This window comes from Myotis myotis, unplaced genomic scaffold (genome assembly GCF_014108235.1).
Source record: "Myotis myotis isolate mMyoMyo1 unplaced genomic scaffold, mMyoMyo1.p scaffold_m19_p_34, whole genome shotgun sequence".
Lineage (NCBI taxonomy): Eukaryota > Metazoa > Chordata > Mammalia > Chiroptera > Vespertilionidae > Myotis > Myotis myotis.
The window spans coordinates 36,063-59,180 of record NW_023416340.1 but is presented as its reverse complement, the minus strand read 5'-3'; the positions used below and the strand labels follow the sequence as shown (position 1 = coordinate 59,180).

At 59.0% G+C, this 23,118-nt stretch overlaps 1 protein-coding gene across 1 annotated transcript; it reads left to right on the top strand.

The window, feature by feature from the left end:
• Positions 1-2,865: 2,865 nt before the first annotated feature.
• On the top strand, positions 2,866-22,381 carry EHD2 (EH domain containing 2). The gene is made up of 6 exons (XM_036302858.1): positions 2,866-2,970; positions 5,298-5,785; positions 6,276-6,373; positions 10,251-10,663; positions 17,637-17,801; positions 20,717-22,381. The coding sequence occupies exons 2-6, from the start codon at positions 5,382-5,384 to the stop codon at positions 21,269-21,271; spliced, it is 1,635 nt and encodes a 544-aa protein (XP_036158751.1). The 5' UTR covers positions 2,866-2,970; positions 5,298-5,381; the 3' UTR covers positions 21,272-22,381.
• The last annotated feature ends 737 nt before the right edge of the window (positions 22,382-23,118 follow it).

Genomic DNA, 23,118 nt, shown 5'->3' with positions numbered 1-23,118 from the left:
CCAGCAGACTGAAGGAGGGTTTCGGGTTCGATTCCGGTCAAGGGCATGTACCTGGGTTGCGGGCTTGATCCCCAATAGGGGGCGCGCGGGAGGCAGCTGATCGATGTTTCGCTCTCATCGATGTTCCTAACTCTCTATCCCTCTCCCTTCCTCTCTGTGAAAAATCAATAAAATATATTTTTTTAGAAAAGAAAAGAAGTAAAATAAGTAACAGACATACCCTGGCCCATGTTGATAAGAGCTGAGAAGGAGCGGGAGGAGGTGGGGACTGGGGAGGGGGTGGGGACGGGCAGGGCCGTCAGGGCAGGTGCAGGGAGGAGGTGCCTGGGGCGCCAGGGAAGGTCCTGGGAAGGAAGACAGACGAGGAACTGGGCTCAGGGAGGCAAGGAGGGGCCCACCAAGCAGGCAGCAGGGCGGGGCATTGACTGGGGCCTGGTGCTCTGAGCCCCCCCCCCCCCCCCCGCCCCGCCCCCGTCCCCCTGCCCTCCCCTGCTCCCGCCAGGAGAAAACACAGCTGGGGACCTGCATGATGAGAGCGGATGTTTCTTTCTTTTTTAAAAAAATATATTTTATTGATTTTTTTACAGAGAGGAAGGGAGAGGGATAGAGAGCTAGAAACATGGATGAGAGCGAAACATCGATCAGCTGCCTCCTGCACACCCCCTACTGGGGATGTGCCCGCAACCAAGGTACATGCCCTTGACCGGGATCGAACCTGGGACCCTTCAGTCCGCAGGCCAATGCTCAAACCGGTTAGGGCCATGGTCAACAACTGCAGCTCGCGAGCCACATGCGGCTCTTTGGCCCCTTCAGTGTGGCTCTTCCTAAGCCTTAGGAGCACCCTAATTAAGTTAATAACAATGTACCTACCTATATAGTTTAAATTTAAAAAATTTGGCTCTCAAAAGAAATTTCAATCGTTGTACTGTTGATATTTGGCTCTGTTGACTAGTGAGCTTGCCGACCACTGGCTTAGGGCAAGAGGGAGCGGATATTTTCTAAGCACCTGCCATGGACCAGGTATGGCGCTCTGGGTTTTTTGAATCCACTTCTCCCGGACTCAGTTGCCTCACCTGTAAAATGGGAATAATCATCCCTACTTCTCCGGGATATTTGAGAATTCAAAGAGCTTAGAGCAGTGCTTACCCATAGGAGGCGCTCTGTAAGCGTTAGGGCAGTGGTTCTCAACCTTGGCTGCACGTTAGAATCACCTGGGAATCTTTTTTTAAAATCCTGACTTCTGGGCCTCACCCTCCGGAAATTCTGCTTCTTTGTTATGGGGTGAGGCCACAACATTAGTAAAAAGAAACAGAATTTCCAGAGGATGAGGCCCAGAAATCAGGATTTAAAAAAAGATTCCCAGGTGATTCTCATGTGCAGCCAAGGTTGAGAACCACTGCGTTAGGGTTTCACGCAACAAATACTTACCGAGCCCCTCTCTCGGGTGCGGGGCACTGGGCTAGGCTGGGACACGGCCTTGAGCCGCCCAGTTGGAAACCCCTGCCCTCCTGGGCTCCTGCTGTTGTGGGGAGACAACCAACTTCAGGGGAGGAATGTGGAGCCCGTAGGGCGGGAAGAACTGGAGAGAAACAGAGCAGCCACAGTGGCCAGAGGGCGGCGCTGCAGTGAACAGATGCCGGAGGGCTTCTCTCAGGGGGTGGTGTCTGAGCAGAGACCGAGGGAGAGGCGCGAACAGCCATTCCTGCCAGGTGGAGGGAACAGCACGTGCAAAGGCCCTGGGGTCGGAGGGTTGCTGCTGTGTTTGTTGGAGGAACAGAGTGACTGGCGGGGAGCGAGCAAGGGGGACAGGGCGGGAGGTGCGGGCAGAGGGAGGGCGGGTTGTGGGGGACCTTGGGGGCTTTTGCTTTGAGTGTGAGGAGCCGGGGAGAGTAGCGAGCAGAGGAGTTTCCTGAACTCACTTAAGGCTTTTTTTCCATCCTCACCCGAGGATATGTTTTTTTAAAAAAATATATTTTATTGATTTTTCACAGAGAGGAAGGGAGAGGGATAGAGAGAAACATCGATCAGCCGCCTCCTGCACACCCACTACTGGGGATATGCCCGCAACCCAGGTACATGCCCTTGACCGGAATCGAACCTGGGACCCTTCATTCCACAGGCCGACGCTCCATCCACTGAGCCAAACCGGTTAGGGCTCACTTAAGCCTTTTAATCACCATTATTGTCGCTGCTGTTGTGGTTGTTCTTTTTATTCCCATGTTAAGAAGGTGGCAGAGCCCTGACCGGTTTGGCTCAGTGGATAGAGCGTCGGCCTGCGGACTGAAGGGTCCCAGGTTCGATTCCGGTCAAGGGCATGTACCTGGGTTGCGGGCACATCCCCAGTAGGGGGCGTGCAGGAGGCAGCTGATCAATGTTTCTCTCTCATCGATGTTTCTAACTCTCTATCCCTCTCCCTTCCTCTCTATAAAAAATCAATAAAATATATTAAAAAAAAAAAGGAAGGTGGCAGAGCCCAGCCGGTGTGGTTCAGTGGTTGGACCTACGAACCAGGAGGTCACCATCCCCGGTGGGGGGCGTGCAGGAGGCAGCCGATCCATCATCATTGATGTTTCTCTCTCTCCCTCTCCCTTCCTCTCTGAAATCAATAAAAATGTGTGTTTCTAACAGGGTGGCAGGGATCAGGGAGTGGCCCAGAGCCCGAGGTGGAGGTAGAACTTGAACCCGAATTTGAACGGGGAATGAAACCCCAGCTCCTACCCACCTCGCGAAGGCGCCCTCCCGCTCCCCACCAGGGGGCGCCAGAGGCCGGGCGCCGCGTTTGGGGAGGGGGGGCGCCTCGTCCCGCCCCCCCCGCCCCTCCCTTCCCTCCTCCTGGCTGCAGGCCCCACCCGGCTCAGACGGCTCCGGACGGGACCGCGAGCACAGGCCGCTCCGCGGGCGCCTCCGATCCCCGCGGGACCCCCGCCCAGCCCGCCCGCCCGCCCTGCCCGGCCGCCCGCGCGCCCATCGGTGAGTGGCCCCCGACGGCGGCGGTCGCTCCCAGCCTCCGCGACACCCAGCCCCGAGCCCGCCCGGGCCCCCGAGGCGCCCCTGCTCGCCCAGGACCCTCAGTCCCCGCCCGCGGAGTGTGCGGTCTCCCGCGCCCCCAGGCCCTCCTGAAACCGGCCTTTCCACGCCCCCAGCCCCTCCAGTCTGCAACAATGCCCCCCACTCTTGCGTCGCCCCCAGTCTCGCCCAGTCTCCACCAGTCGCTCTCAATTCCCCTCCCCGTCCTCTCCGCGGGGCGATCCCGTCTCTGGGTCTCCCTCCGCCGCCCTCATCCTTCCTGGTCCTACCCGGTCCTCCCTCACCCAAAAGTTCCTCTCCCACCTCCCCAACTCCATCGCCCTTCCAGCCACCCAGCACCCCTCCAGCCACGTCCCCCGGGCCCCACCCGCCCTAGGACACCACCCCGGCCCCCTCCCTCGGCCACAGCCCGGTCCCAGCTCCTGCCTCCTCTTTACCTCTCCTCCCTGACTCCTCCCTAAAAAAACATTCGTTATGATTTTAAAACATATTTGATCTGCAATTATTTTTTAAATATGTGCTGCTCCTCAGAGAGAAGAAGGGAGAAGGAGGGAGCGAGAGAAACATCGATGAGAGAGAAACGTGGATTGGTTGCCTCCTGCACACACCCCACTGGGGAGGGAGCCAGCTCGACTGGGATTCGAATTCGCAACCTCACGGGATGATGCTCAGCTAACGGAGCCGCTCCGGCCGGCCGGGCTGATTGGCAATTATTTTTGACGCTCAAACTGTCCAATCTGTAGCCAGTGGGAGTCCCTTCAGGCCGGGGCCGGTGCCCCTGTGACATGCCCCATCCCCCCTCTGTCTCTGAACACCTCCCCCCCATCTGACCCAGGCTCACTTCTTGCCCTGCTCCGGCCCCAGAATCAGCCGTGTCTCTAAGGAGCCCTGGTTTCTTCTGGTGGAAAAGGATATTTAGAGGCTCCAATATGGCGAGAAGCTGGCTGTGTGCAAAGATCAGTAAAACGATAAGCATCTACTCAGACTGATCCAGGAGGGGGGAGGGAGCAAAGACACCAGTGACTGAGCTCGGGAATGAACGCAGGGACATCACTACAGACCCTACAGAGGGTGAGAGGGAATACAGAGAACACAGTGTGGGGCCTGGGGGTGCTCCTAGCCGCTGGGTTGGTAATTATTTCTCTTCCTAATTTCTCAGACCGATGATAAGATGCAGGCTCTGAGGCCAGGTTGCCCGGAGTCCCAGCTTGAGCCCTTTCTAGCTTCTTGGGCACGTCACTGCTGCCGCTCTGAGCCTCCATTTCCTGGTCAGAGAAGTGAGGATAGTAACATCCCCGCCTCACAAAGGCTGGCATGCAGTGCTCACACATGCGGAGTTATTCTTCCGAACGCCCCCGGCCCCTCACGCCCCGGGCACACCTGGGCAGTGTCTCCGCTTTACTCCTCACCCCTCCTCCTCGCGCCCCTGTGTCCAGCCACCCGGTTCGTGCATTTCACACTCCAGGCCTCTTCACACACCATGCTCTCTGCCTATGCTCTTGTCCGGCCCACTCTGCAGGGAGCGGCTCTAAAATCAGCCCAGCCAGAGTTTGCGGATCCGTGGCCGGTTCGTCACGTCCACCCTGGGGCCCACACGTCCGCTGCCTGGCGTTTCCCGGGCATCCCTGACTGCGTGGTGCCCAGCCCTCTCCTCACGGGGAGCTCTGAGGGGGGTGGGGGGGGAGTGGTCTCTGGCCTGTTTCTGGGTCCATCATTCCTGACTCCTGGAGGGATTTCAGCGATGATGTGTGAGATGATGGGAGGGGAGAAGGGAGAAGAAAAGAGCGAAGGATGCCCTCGCCGGTTTGGCTCAGTGGATAGAGCGTCAGCCAGCGGACTGAAAGGTCCCAGGTTCGATTCCGGTCAAGGGCACATGTCTGGGAAGTGGGAGGCCTGCAGGAGGCAGCCAATCAATGATTCTCTCTCATCATTGATGTTTCTATCTCCCTCTCCCTTCCTCTCTGAAATCAATAAAAATATATATTTTTTAAAGGCGAAGGAATATATTTCTTCTGGTGGCCTCTGCATCCTTCCCTTGTCCATCCCTTGGTCTTCCACACCAGCCCCCCTTCTCCGTCATTCCGCCGTTAGACTGGGACAATCACCTCCATTCTCCTTCAGCCATCACCTCCTGCCAGGCATCGGCAGGGCTCGCTGCTCCTCCCTCTGCCCAGTCCACCGTCCTCCTCTTCCCGGCCCACCTCTCAGCTCCCTTCCTTCTCCTCCTCCACCAGGCAGTCCTCCGTCAACCCCCTCTCCTTCTCCCTCAGGCAGCTCTCCGCCTGCGCGTCTCCCTCAGCCGGTGGCGGCGGTGATCCCAGTGGGTAGCGCCCAGTGGGGAGTGTGCAGCCACCATGTTCAGCTGGTTGAAGCGAGGCGGGGCGCGGGGCCAGCGGCCCGAGGCCATCTGCACTGTGACCTCGGCCCTCAAGGAGCTGTACCGCAGCAAGCTGCTGCCCCTGGAGGAGCACTACCGCTTCGGCGACTTCCACTCGCCGGCCCTGGAGGATGCCGACTTCGACAGCAAGCCCATGGTGCTGGTGGCCGGCCAGTACAGCACGGGCAAGACCAGCTTCATCCAGTACCTGCTGGAGCAGGAGGTGCCCGGCTCCCGCGTGGGGCCCGAGCCCACCACCGACTGCTTCGTGGCCGTCATGCACGGCGAGACCGAGGGCATCGTGCCGGGCAATGCCCTCATCGTCGACCCGGAGAAGCCCTTCCGCAAACTCAACCCCTTCGGAAACACCTTCCTCAACAGGTGGGCACCCGAGGGGGCTCCTCTCCCTGTCCGGGGGGGGGGGGGCCCTTTCTGTCCCTTCCCCGCCTGTGTTTCTCCCCGATTCCTTTCTCTCTACCTGAACCTTCCCAGTCCGGCCTCGGCGCTTCACCGGGGGAGCCAGCCTGCCCAGCTGGGTTGCCTTGGGCAAGTGTCTTGACCTCTCTGTGCCTCCCTTGTCCTCATCTGGCAAATGGGGATCACCCTTGGCCCCCACCACAGGGTTGTTTGAGGACTAAGTGAATTACAATACATGAAGGTGCTGAGAACAGCCTCCAGCACAAAGTAAATGCGCAGTAAACACCAGCTTGGATTTTTAATGGTTTTTATTGTCTGTCCCATCTCCCTTTTCGCTTGAAGTCTTCCCTTCTCTGAGCCTGGTTTAAGCTCCGTGCCACCCTGGTTTCCCCTCTTTTGTGTCCTCTCCTCCTGTCACTCCCTGCACTGACCCCTGCCCTTCCTCCCACCCCAGGTTCATGTGCGCCCACCTCCCCAACCAGGTCCTGGAGAGCATTAGTATCATCGACACCCCAGGCATCCTGTCGGGTGCCAAACAGAGAGTGAGCCGTGGTGAGTGAGGCTGGACCTCTGGGCCTGAGGGAGGAGGGGCTGGGGGCCTGGACCCCTGGGTCTGAAGGAGGAGGGGCTGGGGGCCTGGACCCCTGGGTCTGAAGGAGGAGGGGCTGGGGGCCTGGACCTCTGGGCCTGAGGGAGGAGGGGCTGGGGACCTGGACCCCTGGGTCTGAAGGAGGAGGGGCTGGGGGCCTGGACTCCTGGGTCTGAGGGAGGAGGGGCTGGGGGCCTGGGCTCCTGGGTCTGAGGGAGAAGGGGCTGGGGGCCTGGACCCCTGGGTCTGAGGGAGGAGGGGCTGGGGGCCTGGACCCCTGGGTCTGAGGGAGGAGGGCGCTGACTACACGGGGACTCCCAAGTCAGAGGGAGGAGGGCCTGCTCCCTGCTAGGACTTGCCCTGTGTCAGCGCCCGGAATGGAAGGGAGCTGGTGGAGAGAGGCTCTGAGTCTCCCGCGTTGGCACACGTTGCCAGTGGGGGAGGCGGTGGGTGAACACGTGTGAACAGGCCGCAGCTGCACGTCTGGGCCCGAAGGACTGAGAGGGAGCGATGAAGAGAGAGAGGCAGGGAGAGATCCACAGCGTCAGAGACAGAGAGAGGTTCAGAGAGCGAGGCAGGGAGGCAGACAGGAGGCCCAGAGGGGAGGCCGAGCCGGCGGGAGGCCGTGGGCACTGGGAGCTCCTGGCTGGCCTGGGCCGATGGGGCTGGGAAGGGGCTGGGAGGGAACCTGGGCGGGGGCCAAGGGCGGCCTGGAATTTATAAACAGCTGTGCAGGGGGAGCGGCGGGGGGCGAATTCCAGCGGGGCCTCCAGAGCCCGCCCCACCGCTGCCCGGAGCGCTCCGCATCTGCGCCCCGCACCCCCGCCCAGCGTTCCTGCCCCCCGCCCCGCGCCCCGCGCCGGGGAGGCCAGGAATTGGGGCAAAGGAGGCAGCAGTGTGGGCCAGAGGGGACCGGGAGGCTGGGCGCGGGGCGGGGCGAGGGCGCGGAGGGTTACGGCGTCCCTGGCGGCGGCCCAGCGGCGCGCGTCCCCGGGGAGGAGGCAGGGGCAGCTGCAGGAGCGATCGGGAGGGCGCGCCGCCAGCCCCGCGGGGAGGCAGGGGGCGGGGTCCCTGGGAGAATGGAACCTAGCGGGTCTGCAACCAGAGCAGGGGTGCCAGGGGGGCCCAAAGGCCGTGTGTGTGTGTGTGTGTGTGTGTGTGTGTGGTGGGGGGGCAGGGTCTCCTTCTCAGGGGGGGAGAGTGCGCGCGCCTGGGAGTCTGTGCCTGGGCCTGGCTGTGACACTGTGTGCCTCTGGAGAACCGTGGGGGGCTGTGGGGACTCCGAGGGACTGTGGGTGACGGTTCTCTGCGCACAGTGTGAGCTTGTGTGTGCAAGTGAGAGTGTGAGGGGTGTGCCTCTGTGGGACTATGTGATCGTGTCCGTGCGGGCGCCTTGGCGCCTGGAAGGTTGCGGGGCTGTGCGCGCATCGTGGGTATGAAAGTGCCTCTGCTTGTGCGCGTGCTGGTGTCTGTGACGTTGTACGTGTCTCCGCGTCTGTGCCTGTGTGACCACGGATCTCTGTGAAGGTCCCAGGTTGTGGGCAAGAGTGTGTCTTGGCGTCTGCAACTTGTAGCCTGTGGCCGGGTGTGCGCTGGGTGGGCGCCTGTGAGTGAGCGTGTGTGTGATTGTAGCATAATGGAGCGCTCTGGCCAGGTTCAAATCTGGACTCCGCTATTTTTAAACAGTGGGACCTGGGCAAGCTACTTAACCTCCCCGTGCCTCAGTCTCCTCATCTGTAAAATGGGAATAATAATAGTATCAGCCTCCCAGGTTGCACTGAGGGTTAAAATTAGATGTCAGAATGTGCAGAGTGCCTGGCAGGCTCGGCTCAGCTGGCTGAGCGCGTGCAGGTTGGATTCCCTGGTCAGGGCACATTCCCGGGTGTCGGGTTCGATCCCCAGTTGGGGTGCGTGCCGGAGGCAACCGATCGATGTTTCTCTCTCACATCAGTGTTTCTGTCTCCCTCCCTCTCCCTTCCTCTCTCTCTAAAAATCAATAAAAATCTGTTTTAAAAAACCCGCAGAGCACTGAAAACAGTGTGTGCACACAGTAGGTGCTGCGGCAGTGCTAATGGGACTGTTTTCCTGGGTGAGTGCGCGCAGGCCCGGCCTGTCTCTGCCACGTCTCCAGTCCCACGCTGACTCAATCTCCCTCCGCCGGCCCTCCCGCATGAGGCACACTTTCCAAATCCGGGCTGTGTGTGTGTTTGTGTAGAAACGGGAGGGAGGGGCCCCAGCAGCCGTCCCTCTGGTGACCGGCCCTTCCTCCCCCCAAACAATGTCCCCCACCCGGCCCTCCAGGCCCAGCGGCCACAGGGGCCCGCTTCCTCCCCTCCCGGGAGGCTGGGCCGGCACCAGCTCCCCAGCTGGGCCTGGAGGCCCGTGGAGGCTCCTGGTCTGTGGCCTCTTACCTGTGTGTTTGAGGACAGCCCTTAATCCAGCGGTTCTCAACCTGTGGGTCGCGACCCCTTTGGCGGTCGAACGACCCTTTCACAGGGGTCGCCTATGACCATCCTGCAGATCAGATATTTACATGACGATTCATAACAGTAGCAACATGACAGTTAATAAGTAGCAACGAAAATAATGTTACGGTTGGGTCACAGCATGAGGAACTGTATTTAAAGGGCCAGGAGGTTGAGAACCACTGCCTTAATCTCTCCATGTTCTCATCTGGAAAAGGGGGGGAGGGGGCATAAGTGTGTGTCTTCCTGGGGCTGCTTGGAGGTTCAGTGAGTTTTCCAGCAGAGCATGAAGTGACGTCAGGGAATCAGCTCTGGCTCCCTGTTCTGCCAGTTAACCTCTCGTCCCCCAGGGGGCCACTCCGCAGCCCCTCCTCTGAGAAGCCCTCCCAGACTCCCCAGGCGGGGTCAGGCATCCCCTCTGGGCTCCCCCACCCCAGGTCTGTGTCCCAGTGGGCCCGGAGTCCGGGAAGGGCAGGACTGGGCTGCCTGAGCAAGCCGTGTCCCAGCACAGGGCAGGCGTGAATGACGCCCACCAGGTCTGGCATGCTTCCTGACTCGTTCCATGCACTCAGCGCTGCTGTGGGGTTTTGTTTGTTGGTTTTTTTTATTGATTAGGGAGAGGAAGGGAGAGGAAGGGAGAGAGAAACATCAATGATGAGAGAGAATCATTGATCGGCTGCCTCCTGCATGCCCCCTTCTGGGGATGGAGCCTACAACCCCGGCACATGCCCTTGACTGGAATCGAACCTGGGACCCTTCAGTCCACAGGCCGATGCTCTATCCACTGAGCCAAACCAGCTAGGGCAGCACTGCAGTATTTTAACAATCTGTACACCCGAACCAAGGCACACCACTAGCATCTGCTGAATGAATGAATGAGGAATGGATGGATGGATAGATGGATGGATGGATGGATGGATGGATGGATGGATGGATGGATGGATAGATGGATGGATAGATGGATGGATGGATGGATGGATGGATGGATGGATGGATAGATGGATGGATAGATGGATGAATAGAGGGATGGATGGATAGATGGATGGATGGATAGATGGATGGATAGAGGGATGGATGGATGGATGGATGGATAGATGGATGGATAGAGGGATGGATGGATGGATGGATGGATGGATGGATGGATAGATGGATGGATGGAAAAGGGAAGGGCTGATTGCCCCTGTAGCTAGATGGCTTGAGGGACTGGGGCCAGAGTGAAGGGGGGAATTCTGGGGGCTTCGGGAAGCAGGAGCAGTGGGGTACTCCCAGGACCTTGGCTATTTCACATAGACAGCGATTCTGATAGTCACCCCAAAGGGATGGCCGCCTCCGATGGCTGGAGGGGGAGGGGCTGACCTTTGCCCCCCCCCCCCAGGCTATGACTTCCCGGCGGTGCTGCGCTGGTTCGCCGAGCGCGTGGACCTCATCATCCTGCTGTTCGACGCGCACAAGCTGGAGATCTCGGACGAGTTCTCCGAGGCCATCGGCGCCCTGCGCGGCCACGAGGACAAGATCCGCGTGGTGCTCAACAAGGCCGACATGGTGGAGACGCAGCAGCTGATGCGCGTGTACGGGGCGCTGATGTGGGCGCTGGGCAAGGTGGTGGGCACGCCCGAGGTGCTGCGCGTCTACATCGGCTCCTTCTGGTCCCAGCCGCTCCTCGTGCCCGACAACCGGCGCCTCTTCGAGCTGGAGGAGCAGGACCTGTTCCGGGACATCCAGGGCCTGCCGCGCCACGCCGCGCTGCGCAAGCTCAACGACCTGGTGAAGAGGGCCCGGCTGGTGCGGGTGAGCAGGCCCGGGGCGCGGGGCAGGGAGCGCGGGAGGCCGGGGGTCGCCAGCCTTTCCTCCGACCCTCTTCTTGGCTGCTAACGGACCAGCTCCCTGAGTAGTTAGCTGTCCGATCTAAGAGAGTTCGCCAGGCTGGGCACTCTGGCGCCCAGGGGACTGGCGGGGGCGGGATTGCGTGGCGAATTGTTCCTCTACCATTGCATTCCTGTCTCTGTCTCTTTCCATGTCTCTCTCTCTCCTCTGTCCTGTTATCCCTTCATTCATCACCTGCAACCAGTCAGATTGTACCATGTCCCGCCCAGGACTCCTGTCTCAGCGAAAACCAAGCCCTCCCTGTGGTCCACAGCCATCCCTTCCACCCTCCACCCCACCCTGCTTTTTTTTTCCTCCATCATCTTCCACTCCCTTCTGTTATTCATTGCATGTCACACTGGCCTCCTCAGCCCTACCTCAGGGCCTTTGCACATGCTGTTTCTTCTTCCCATCATTCATTGCATGTCACACTGGCCTCCTCAGCCCTACCTCAGGACCTTTGCACATGCTGTTTCCTCTTCCCATCATTCATTGCATGTCACACTGGCCTCCTCAGCCCTACCTCAGGGCCTTTGCATTGCTGTTTCCTCTTCCTGGAGATCTCCCCCTACTCACCCCTCCTGGTACACCTGGCTCACTTGTCACCTACCTGCATCTTGTCTTTACTCAAGCGTCACCTCTCAAAGGCTTCCCTGCCTGCCCTCCCTTTTTATGAAAATAACACCCCCTTCGTCTCTCTCTCCACCCCTTCCCCCCTGCAAGTCCTGCTTTATCCGTCTTGCAGTTTTCTTCATAGGGTCTTGCTACCTGGTCCTAAGTTACCCAATCAGTGGGTTTTGCTCTTTATTGCTGTCTCCGCTGCTCGCATTTAAGCACCACAGAAGCAGGGATCTTTCTCTGAACGTGTTCCCTACGGCATCCCCAGCCCCTGGAACAGAGCTGGTGCTCAGTAAACATTTATTGAACAAATGACGCTGAACAAACGCATTTAACAAAATCTCTTCTGTGCCTGGCCCTGTGCCGGGTGGTGCAGGGCAGTCCCATCCCCAGCCTGTGAAGACCCAGCATGGTCAGGGCTGGGACTGGGGAGCCTGGGGGAACCCGGGAAGGCTTCTTGGAGGAGGGGGCACCTGTGCTGCAAACTGGAGGATGAGGACCAGGAGGGGAAGAGGTTCTAGACAGTGGGAGCCGCGAGCACATAGGCTGGAGATGAGAACATGGCAAGCTCAGGGAAGAGGGGAAATGTCCGTTGAACCCGGTGCAGGCGGTACTGCCTCTGAGGCTGGGAGGTGTGGGAGTCAGAGCACCCAGGGCTTGGCCAGGAATGTGCGCTTTGTCCCAAGACACTGGGGAGCCACGGAGGGTGCAGTCAAAGGGAGGGACAGCGTCAGACTAGCTGCCTTCTGGAGGGTGGATTCCCGGGCCGTGAGACGGGGCACAGACCAGGGAGGGGGCTGGGTACCGAGGATCTAGGAGGAGCCTGGACGGGGCCATGGGGAGGGCAGGGAGCCCTGGTTTCAGGGCGATTTTGGAGGCCAAATGGAACATTCGTGGGGGCGGCTGCCAGGATGGAGGTGGGGCAGGAAGCTGGGCGAGCAGGGAGGCCGGGGAGGTGAAGGAGCCAGAGGTTTAGGGAGCAGCTCGGAGCGGGTGAGTCAGAGCCCCCACCCCACCCCTGGAATCCTCTTTGGGAGGGAGGGGCGCGGTGTGGACCGGAGCCTCAGAGCCCACCTTTCTTCCCGCTCTGCCAGGCTCTGGGCGGTCTCCCTCCTACTTCTGCCTTTTTCTCAGCCTCTCCCTTGATCTTTTTCTTCCTCGCTCCTTCCCTCATTCTTTCTCCCTTTCTCTCCCTCTCTCCCTGCGTCCCTCATTCATTCTCTTCCCCTCTTCCCCCTCTCTTTCTAATTATCTCTTCCTCTCCCTCCTTCGGTCTCTCTCCTCTCCCTCCCTCATCCTATTATCTATCTATCTATTATCTATCTATCTATCTATCTATCTATCTATCTATCTATCTATCTATCTATCAATCATCTATCTATCAATTATCTATCTATCTATCTATCTATCCATCTATCTATCTATCAATCATCTATCTATCAATTATCTATCTATCTATCTATCTATCTATCTATCTATCTATCCATCTATCAATCATCTATCAATCATCTATCTATCAATTATCTATCTATCTATCTATCTATCTATCTATCTATCTATCTATCCATCCATCTATCTATCATCTACCATCATCTACTCCCTCCTCCTCTGTCTTCCTCCCAGTCTCAGCCTCCCTGGGGCTCGCCCTCGCCCCTCATGGACCCCAGCCCCCAGGCCCCTCCAGGGAGGCAGAGAGGCCGGAGCTGGATGGAGCCCAGGCCGCGGGGCCGAGGGGCAGGGTCGGGCGGACACCTGGAGCCCCGCCGGACAGGAGGCGGCTCCGGAAACCCGGACAAACCCCGGAGCCCTCCCACCTTATCTCTTCCTGGCACCTTCCCCCGCTTCCTCTCTGGAAAAGCCATCAGCGTCCCACCGCCTCCCGCTCGGGTCCCCCAGGAGCCGCCCCAGGGCCCCGCCCCCTCGCCCCATTGGCCCGCGCCACAGGCCACGCCCACACCGAGCCACACCCCTGCCCCGATTGGCCCCTCTCACCTCCCTGCTGCAGATCCAGCCGTGGCTCCCCAGTGCGGTGCCAGGCCCAAGTCCACTGTGACCAAGCCCCGCCCCTGCCCCCGTCACCTGCCCACGCCCCACGTGCTTCTGCCACAGTCAGTCCCGTCATCAAACGTGGCCAGAGCATCGTCCTGATGCACCAAGGCTGCGGGTCCCACCTCCCGTCAGGACACAGACAAGCGTCGACCAATGCATGCAGAATAAGTGGAACAGCCCATCGATCTCTCTCTCCCTTCCTCTCTAAAATCAATCAATCAAATCAAATCAAATGCTCTCGTCCTCGCCGGTTTGGCTCAGTGGATAGAGCATCGGCCTGTGGACCGAAGGGTCCCGGGTTCGATTCCGGTCAAGGGCAGGTACCTTGGTAGCAGGCTCCTCCCCGGCTCAGGCCTGGTGGGGTGCGTGCAGGAGGCAACCAATCAATGTGTTTCTCTCACATCGATGTTTCTCTCTGTCTTTCCCTCTCTCTAAAAATCAATAGGAAAATATCCTCAGATGGGGATTTAAAAAAAGAAAAGTCCTCCCCCCCAAGGATGCAAAGCCCTTCTGGACTCTTTTTGGCAGCCTCACCCCACTACCGCCCCCCCCCCTTCAGAGGCAGGGTGCAGATGAGTCCCCGGCTCTGCCCTTCCGCCAGGGGGGAGCTGCGCTGTGATACTTGAGGCCAAGGTCTTGGGAGGTCTGAGTCTAGCGAGGCCAAACGCCCTGGACCTTCATACCGAGCTGCTCTGAGCTGCCCAGTGACTTAACCAACAGTTACTGCCTGTTACTGACCTGCCCCCTCGCTGTCCCCTGGAGACACAGCAGCGAGCAAGCCGGACAGTCTTTCCTTGTTGAATCACTTTTTCTTAAAAAAAAAGTTATTTTTATTGATTTTAGAGAGGAAGGGAGAGGGAGTAGAAAAATTGATCGGCTGCCTCCTACACACCCCCATCTGGGGATGGAGCCCATAATCCGGGCGTGTGCACTTGACTGGAATCGAACCCAGGACCCTTAGGTCCACAGGCCAACACTCTATCCACTGAGCCAAACCAGCCAGGGCTAGAATTACCTTTTAATGGGGAAGTGGATATGAAATGAATCTGTAATATCGTATGCGATAAGGATTTTGAAGAAAAATGAGGCAGAGGACAGAGAGATGGGTGAGGGGCTGTTTAAGGGGCGTTAGGGAAGGCCTCCCCGAGGAGGTGATATTTGGGGAGGGGCCTGAAGGAGAGGAAGGGGGGCTGAGTGGAGATCTGGGGGGACCATACCAGGCAGAGGGAACAGCAAGCGCAAAGGCCCTGAGGAAGGAATCTGCTTGAACAGGAGCCCAGGGTGGCCGGAGGACACGGTGCGTGTGTGTGTGTGTGTGTGTGTGTGTGTGTGCAGAACCAGCCAGACTCACCAGAGAATTGCCAGCATTCTAAACGTATGATTCACTTAATAAGTGTTTTCAAGCCAACGGTTGAGACCGGCTCATGGTAAAGCATTCACGTTTGTCAGACACCCTCCCTCCCACCCCTGCCCCCAGCTCTCAGGGCTCCGCCCGCCCCACGATTGGTTTCTGTGCCTTTTCCTAGAGACATTGTTTTCGTGTAAGCACATACGTGCCATTCTTTAGCTTCCTATTTAAAATAGGATGTAGTGTGCTCATGATTCTGCTCTCGTTGTTTGCTTTTTGATAACGTACGAGACTGCGGCCCAGAGGTCCGCCAGCGCATGGGTTGCTGCTCCAAATATTTCTTGAGTGTTTGTGCGCACGTCGTGCCAGCGCGGAGGACAGAGGCCCAGGCAAGGCCCCGGCCCGCCCGGAGCTCCCCGTCTGATGGAAAGAGACAGGACAAGCCAACCAACATATCAGTAAAATAATAATGAATTGTGATAAATGCTGTGAACAAAACGATAAAGGTTGAAGACAGAAAATAACTGGATGGTGGCGGTGGGGGCACCTGCTTCCCAGAGGATGGCCTGTGTGAGGGGGTGACGGCAAAAGGAAGCTGAGGGAGCCGGCTGCAGGGAGCCCAGGCCAGAGTTCCAGGCAGAGGGTGGCATGTGCAAAGGCCCTGGGGTGGGGGATGAGTGGCATCTGGTAAAGCCAGGAAGGCAGGCGGGGAAGCTGAAGCAGCCAAGTCAGGCAGAGCATGCTTCTCAAACCTTCCATTCTCAGGACCTCAGTACACTCTTATTTTTTTTTAAAAAAATATAATTTCTTTATTGATTTCAGAGAGGAAGGGAGAGGGAGAGAGAGAGAGAGAAACATCAATGATGAGAGAGAATCATGGGTCAGCTGCCTCCTGCACACCCCACACTGGGGATCGAGCCCGCCACCTGGGCATGTGCCCTGACCGGGAATTGAACCCTGACCTCCTGGTTCATAGGTCAACGCTCAACCACTGAGCCACACGGGCCGGGCAAAAATTAACTTTTTTTGAAACAAAAAAAGTCAGGGAGGACAGGGTGCCTCTCCTACATTTTTGAAAATCTCTTTGCTGCCTGGCTTCCCCTATCTTGTAGCCTTAAGAATAACTCCACCGTCCACTCGGGCGGAAATGAAAAGTAAAAAAAGGAAAAAAGCGTCTTCTTATTATTCAAATACAGTCAGATCTCAGCTCCCCTCTGCAAGGCCTCCCATCGAACAGTTTGCTTCTCACCCCAACGCCCCTTTCGTGCTGATACCTGTGTGATCAGTCACGTCTCCCAGGCGACAAGCAAGCGAGAGAATGCGCGTCTGCCAGCCAGGAAATTGTATTGTGAATATTTTCGTGGGTGTTTTTGGCTCTTGTTGCGGCTTATGATTAGATTTTCCCTTTTTACTGCACAGTTCCTTTCCTTTCTGTTAAATGTTCATTCATATTTCATGTCCTTTTCATTTTTGAAGTGTTTATTTCTCAATTAACCAGTCCATTAGACATGTACTGTGTATAAGAAAGGTTAAAACAGGGACTCATTTGGGGTCTGGAACTAATTCAATGTACATTGTTGCTAATGGGAAGAATGACTCGGCTGTCAAACCACCTTCTGGGATGAATTAACTTTGAGAGCTGAGGTTCCACGGCACTTTGGGTTGGCTGAACCCCAAAAGGGTCTTGAGACCCCCTGGGGTTCCCCGGACCACACTTTGAGAACTGCTGCTGTAGGGACTTGTAGGAATTTTGAACTTGGATGGAAAGCAAATTGAGCCTTTGGAGCAGCATCTCTTGGTCTGGTGTTTGTTCTTTAAAAAATAAACAAACAGCCAAGCCGGTGTGGCTCAGTGGTTGAGCATCTACCTATGAATCCGGAGGTCCAGGTTCAATTCCCAGTCAGGGCACAAGCCCGGGTTGCAGGCTCGATCCCCAGTAGGGGGCGTGCAAGAGACAACGGATCAATGATTCTCTCTCATCATTGATGTTTCTATCTCTCTCACTCTCCCTTCCTCTCAGAAACCAATAACAGTATGTTAAAAACAAACAAACAAGCAAACAAACAACCAAACGAAACCCCAAAAACCTCCCGCTGCTGCTTCATGGAGAAGGGTCTGTAGGGACAAGAGAAGCCAGGAGGCCATGGGTGACTGGTGTGTCTCCCCAGGCAAGAGATGGCGACGGCCCGCAACAAGGACTCCCTGGGGTTGGAGGAGGCCAGGGAGCTGAAAGAAGATTGAAATCAGGACTGATTTCCTGACTTCTGGCCTCCGCTGGGGAGGGGTAGGTGGGGGTGCCATTTGTTCCCCAAGACGGGCACAGCTGAGGGGGACACAGCTCTGGGGGCTGGGCCCGAATTCCACAGAGGGCGCCCTAAGACACCGCGTCCCCCGGGAATGTTGACAGGCTCAGCCCGGGGCCGGAGGGGCAGGGCGAGGCTGGTCTGTATGTGGGTCTGGGAGTGGATGCTGCTGAGGGCGCTTCAGCCTGGGAGGGGCCCAGGCTGCCCACCAGAGAGGCGGGGCCCTTCCACCTGTGGCCGCAACAGCCCAGCAGCTCCCCGGTAACAGTCTGAAATGCAAAGATCTCAGGCCCCGCCCTGCACCTAGTGTATCAGCAACTCCAGGCAGGAGGCCTGGGAACCTTTTTAAAAAAAGATTTTGAGAGAGAGAGAGGGAGAAAGAGATGAGAGGGAGAGAAACATCGATTGGCCGCCCAGGGATCTAGACCGCAACCCAGGCATGTGTCTTGATGGGAAAGCGAACCGGCAACCTTTCGGTACATGGGAGGACACCCATCCCACTGAGCCCCACTGGCCTGGGCACCTGTGATGAGCCGCTGGGTGGCCTGCGGCAGGGCTCAGGCGAGAACTCCCCCCACAGGTCCACGCGTACATCATCAGCTACCTGAAGAAGGAGATGCCCTCCATGTTCGGGAAGGACAACAAGAAGAAGCAGCTGATCATGAAGCTGCCCGTCATCTTCGCTAAGATCCAGCTGGAGCATCACATCTCGCCGGGCGACTTTCCGGACTGCCAGAAGATGCAGGTGGGCGGCCGCCCCGGAGCGAGGCTGGGGGGCGGGGTGGGGGGGGGAAGGAGGGGGGCAGGCTTCTGTGGGCTCCCGGATGGGGCCTTGAAAACCAGAGGGATGCATGGCAGGTTCTGGAAGCACCTCCTGCAAATGGTTCCGTGGGAGCGTGGTTTGATGAGGTAGGAAAAGGGAGTGAAGACGAAAACCCCAAATAATTATGGCTTAATTAGGGTAGAAGTTTATCTCTCTCCTTCATAAATACAAGTCCTGGAAGAAGATTTAGGGCTGGTTTATGCTTCACAAAGCCAGGGACCCAAGCCCTTTCTTAGTTCCCCTCCAGGCCTGGCCTCCAGGCCCAAGAACCCCTCATGGGACAAAACGGCTGTGGAGACTCCAGCCCTTGCGTCTGCATTCCAGCCAGCGAGGAGTGGGGAGGGAAGGGGAGGGGAGGGGAGGGGGAGGTAATGGGACAGTCTCTCTCTTTATAAAGCAGTGCTGTCCCACGCACCTTCTACGATGATGAAAGTGCTTTATGCTGCGACCTCCAAAACGGTAACCACTAGCCACATCAGAACTGAAATTTTAGGTTGTATTTAATTTTAACTCACTTCAGTTTAAATAATCACATGTGGCTACTGTGTTGAACAGGGCGAGTCCACCAACGTTGCACTTGTAACTTGTGCTGACGTCCAGTTGGTCAGAACTTTGTCGTGGCCTTGGCCAACTGCAAGGGGAGCTGGGAAGTGGTCTCTCTTCTACGTGGCCAGGAATGCACGTAGCATTCAGGGACCCCAGTGCTGGTCTTGGGGGACGAGTGAGAGGCTCCTTGCGTATCCAGGCCCAGGGTTAACGGGTGCTGGGGAAAGCCGGGGGTCCGGGTGGACGGAGAGGAGGTGGGCAGATCAGGAGTGACCGTGGAGAGGAGTCCAGGCTCGGGCACGGAGGCGGGAGCAGCCTGGCCCAGGCTGGGCCTGTTCTGAGGGCTGACCCGCAGTGCCTGTGACCTTTGGGTCTGAGACGTCTCCAGCCCAGGACGGAGGGATTCTGGGAGAGTGCATTCATTCGTCTTGGCCGCTCACTTAGCTCCGTGAACTTGGGCAAGTGGCTTCGTTTTCTGAGCCTCAGTTTCTCCAGCTGGAAAATGGGCATCCTGGCAGCTCTGTCTGCCTGCTGCCGCGAGCACTGGGTGCTAATGCTTTCAAAGCCCTCAGAACAGGGTCTGGCTCCGGGTATGGACTTGCTCAAGGCCATTCAGCCTCACCCTGACCCGTTTGGCTCAGTGGATAGAGCGTCGGCTTGCAGACTCAAGGGTCCCAGGTTCGATTCCGGTCAGGGGCATGTACATTGGTTGCGGGCACATCCCCAGTAGGAGGTGTGCAGGAGGCAGCTGATCGATGTTTCTAACTCTCTATCCCTCTCCCTCTCCGTAAAAAATCAATAAAATATATATATTAAAAAAAGGCCTTTCAGCCTCAGCACTACTGCCATTCGGGGCCAGAGAACTGTCACAGGATAGTTAGTGGCATCCTGGCCTCCACTCACCAGTGGTAGCCCCCCCCCCCCCACCTCCCCCCAGCTGTGACAATCAAAAATATCTCTAGAGCTTGCCAACTGTGAACTGCTGGGCTAAGAGCAGCTGCTAATATTTTTAGAGTATTTTTTATTTTACTCCTCACCCGAGGATACATTTATTGATTTGAGATAGAGGGAACATTGATGTCAAAACATCGATCGGTTGCCTCCCTTATGTGCCCCAACTGGGGATCGAACTGCAACCTTTTTTGGTGCAGGGACGACCCTCCAACCGAGCCACCGGCTGGGGCTGCAGCTGTTCATATTACGTTGACATTTTTATCCAGACGAATTAATTTAGCTTTCCATCCCCCCAAATGAGGGTGGTGCTTGTTATCGACCTGTTTTACAAAGGTGGAAACTGAGTCCCAGAGAGGTACAGCCCTTGCCCGAGGACACACAGCCCCTAGTGGCAGCGCTGGGTAGGCGCCTGCAGCCTGGCCTTGGAGTCCTGCCTCCGCCTCACCATCACACCCCCACCACTTTTTGAAAAAATATTTTTATTGATTTCAGAGTGGGAGAGGGAGAGAGAGAGAGAGAGAAACATCAATGATGAGAGAGAATCATTGATTAGCTGCCTCCTGCACACCCCACACTGGGGATCAAGTCTGCAACCCGGGCATGTGCCCTGACTGGGAATCGAACCCCGACCTCCTGGTTCATAGGTCGATGCTCAACCACTGAGCCCCATCTCTTCACGGTCAGGATCAGTGGGTCTCTCCGCCTCGGCTTTGGAAATGGCGTTGCCGTTATTACGGGCGTTTGTCGTGACTCTGTGTGTGAGTGACCGAGAGCTGCCTGGGTGAGAAGCCCTGTGGCCTCAGGTCCAGCCCCACAGCTGCTCCAGCAAAAGAAGACACTCAAGGGCGGGGAGTCCCCAGGGCCCCCTAAGGGTCCCGAAGCGAACTCCCACAGGGGCAGCCAGCCCTTAGCCCTGCCCGTGCTGTGGGTGACAGAGCTAAGAGGGGCAGGAACCGCATTCTTCAACTTGCATCATGGTGGGGTGCTGGCCGGGCAGCTGGGGCGCCAAGGGGGCGGGCAGGGCCGAGCGCCGACTCGAGTGCTCTGGAGCTGATGTCAAAATGTTGCAATCTTCCTCCGCCCCCTGCCAGGCTGCTGCCTGAGTCACGGGAGGTCCCCGAGCCCCCAGCTGTCCAGTGATCCCAGGGCCCGCCCGGCACAGGGGGCGGCCGCCGGGACCCTGCTCCCCAGTCCCTTCTGAGTGGCGGGTACCAGGCGGATATTCACACACATCCGCGCCGCTGCCCGGGTTGCTCAAGCGTCCCGGTGCCACCAGGGGCCGGGGGGCCTTGAGATGGTGCCCCCTGACTTCCAGTGTCCTCTCCCCGCCCCCACAGGAGCTGCTGATGGCTCACGACTTCACCAAGTTCCACTCCTTGAAGCCGAAGCTGCTGGAGACTCTGGACGAGCTGCTGACCCACGACATCGCCAAGCTCATGCCCCTGCTGCGGCAGGAGGAGCTGGAGAGCACCGAGGTGGGCGTGCAGGGCGGCGCCTTTGAGGGCACCCACATGGGCCCGTTCGTGGAGCGGGGGCCCGACGAGGCCCTGGAGAACGGCGAGGAGGGCTCGGACGACGACGAGGCCGAGTGGGTGGTGACCAAGGACAAGTCCAAATACGACGAGATCTTCTACAACCTGGCACCGGCCGACGGCAAGCTGAGCGGCACCAAGGCCAAGACCTGGATGGTGGGCACCAAGCTCCCCAACTCGGTGCTGGGCCGCATCTGGAAGCTGAGCGACGTCGACCGGGACGGCATGCTGGACGACGAGGAGTTCGCCCTGGCCAGCCACCTCATCGAGGCCAAGCTCGAGGGCCACGGGCTGCCCGCCAACCTGCCCCGGCGCCTCGTGCCGCCCTCCAAGCGGCGCCACAAGGGCTCGGCCGAGTGAGCCGGCGCGGCCGGCGGGGCCTCCCTCCCCCCTGTCCTGCTGTGGCTCCCAGCTTCCGTCAGCTGCACGCACACCCCTACCCTGGCCACCTGCACTGCCTGCCACCCGCCCAGCTGAAGGGATGGGGGCCTCTCTGCCCCCCCACCCCCAGACAGAGGGGACCAGGGGAAGGGCCGGACTTCTCCGCTCGCCCTTCCCACCTCCACCCGCAGGCCCACTTAGGCACACCACACCCACACTAACACACAGAGGTGTCCTGCAGGGCGTCCCTCTTCAAGTATTTATTGAGCACCTACTGCGCTCTGTGTCCGGGGCCCGTTCTGGGCACCGGGGATCCCAGCAGAGAGCAGAAGAGGCACGGATGCGTGCCCTCGTGGAGCTGACCCTCCGGGAGAGCGCCTGCCTGTCACTCACACACACACAGACACACACCGGCCGAACCAGAACCAGTCCCGCCCTGCCTTCTGGCCAGGACCCCTCCCCCTCCCCATAGAAGAGCAGCCACTTGGTTGAAATGACTAATCAACAGGCCCCTGCCCCCCTTCCTCCTGCCCATCCAGGCAAGGACCCCCCCCCCCATGTCCTCAGGCCTTAGGGGACTCCCAGGGAAGACACAACCTCCTACATCCGCACATGGACCCCTTACCCCCCCCCCCCCAAATCCTCACCCCAGACTGTGAGGCATTTACATCCTCCGCCCGCCCGCCCTGGGCTGAAACCCCAAGCCCCCCCCCCCCCCCCCAGCCTCGCTGCCCACCATCAGGTCATATTTAAGTGGCGCCCCGACCGCACAGGAAAGACCCCAGGGCTTAACTTCAGTCCCCTTTTCAGGGATGTCTCGGGGGGACAGGCTCTTGGTGCTACAGCCCCCCCCTTCCCTGTAGGGGCCTCCCCCCCTCCCCCCTTTCCTGCCATCACCCCCCTATTAGTGCTTGACGCTGGTGGGACCCCATGGAAAAGACGGGGAAATAAATAGAAAACAGCTGCGGACGATGCCCGCTCCGGGGCGCTGGCTGGGATTCCCACGCTCCCCCCCCCCACACCCCCCTGTGCCGGGAGGGGCCCGGGACGCGACGGCGGCCCCAGCAATAAAGCCGAGGCTTCTCTCCACGGGGCAGTCGGCTGTCTTGGGACGGGCCGTGGGGGGATCGCCCTGCTCCGACCCCCGGGGGGGAGGGAGGAGATGGGGGGGCAGGACTTGCGGGGGTCCCCTCCGAGCTCTCAGGGGCGAGGGCGGAGGCCGTGACTCAACGCTGCGGGGCCTGATGACTCAGTCTGGGCCGCGGGCCAGAGCGACATATTTTCCGTAGAAAAGTTACTCCGGGGCCCTCCCCCCGGGACACCCCTCCCTCCGCCGCCCGCGCGGGGGCCTGGGAACCGGGCTTGTGAGCGCGCGATCGGGCGCAGCCGGCCCCGCCCGCCGACACCCAGCACCGGGCGCGCAGCTCCGGACACGTCGCCCCGGGGACGCACGGGCTCCTGGGGGGTTGGGGAGGGGCCGTGCTGCACCCCCGCACCCCGTGTGCGCTCTCGCGCCGGGGACTGGGCGGCGGACACACGCCCCAGGCCACACCCACGGCGCCCGGGACGCGGCTCCCTGCGCCCCCTGGCGGCCGCTCGGGGGCGGGGCGGGCGGCGGGCGCCCGGGCTTCCAGGGCCCGGCTCCTTCCCGGGGCGCCTCCCCGCTCCGCGCCTTTGCCTCCCTGAGACCAGAGCCGCCGCCAGGAGGCCCCGGAGCCCTGGGGCGGGTGCCAGGGCCCCCGAGCTTCCTTCCTTATTTGTAAACAGTGGACACGTCGTTGAATCCATGATGAAGCCACGGCAAGGGCCCACCTTCCGGCGCCGGG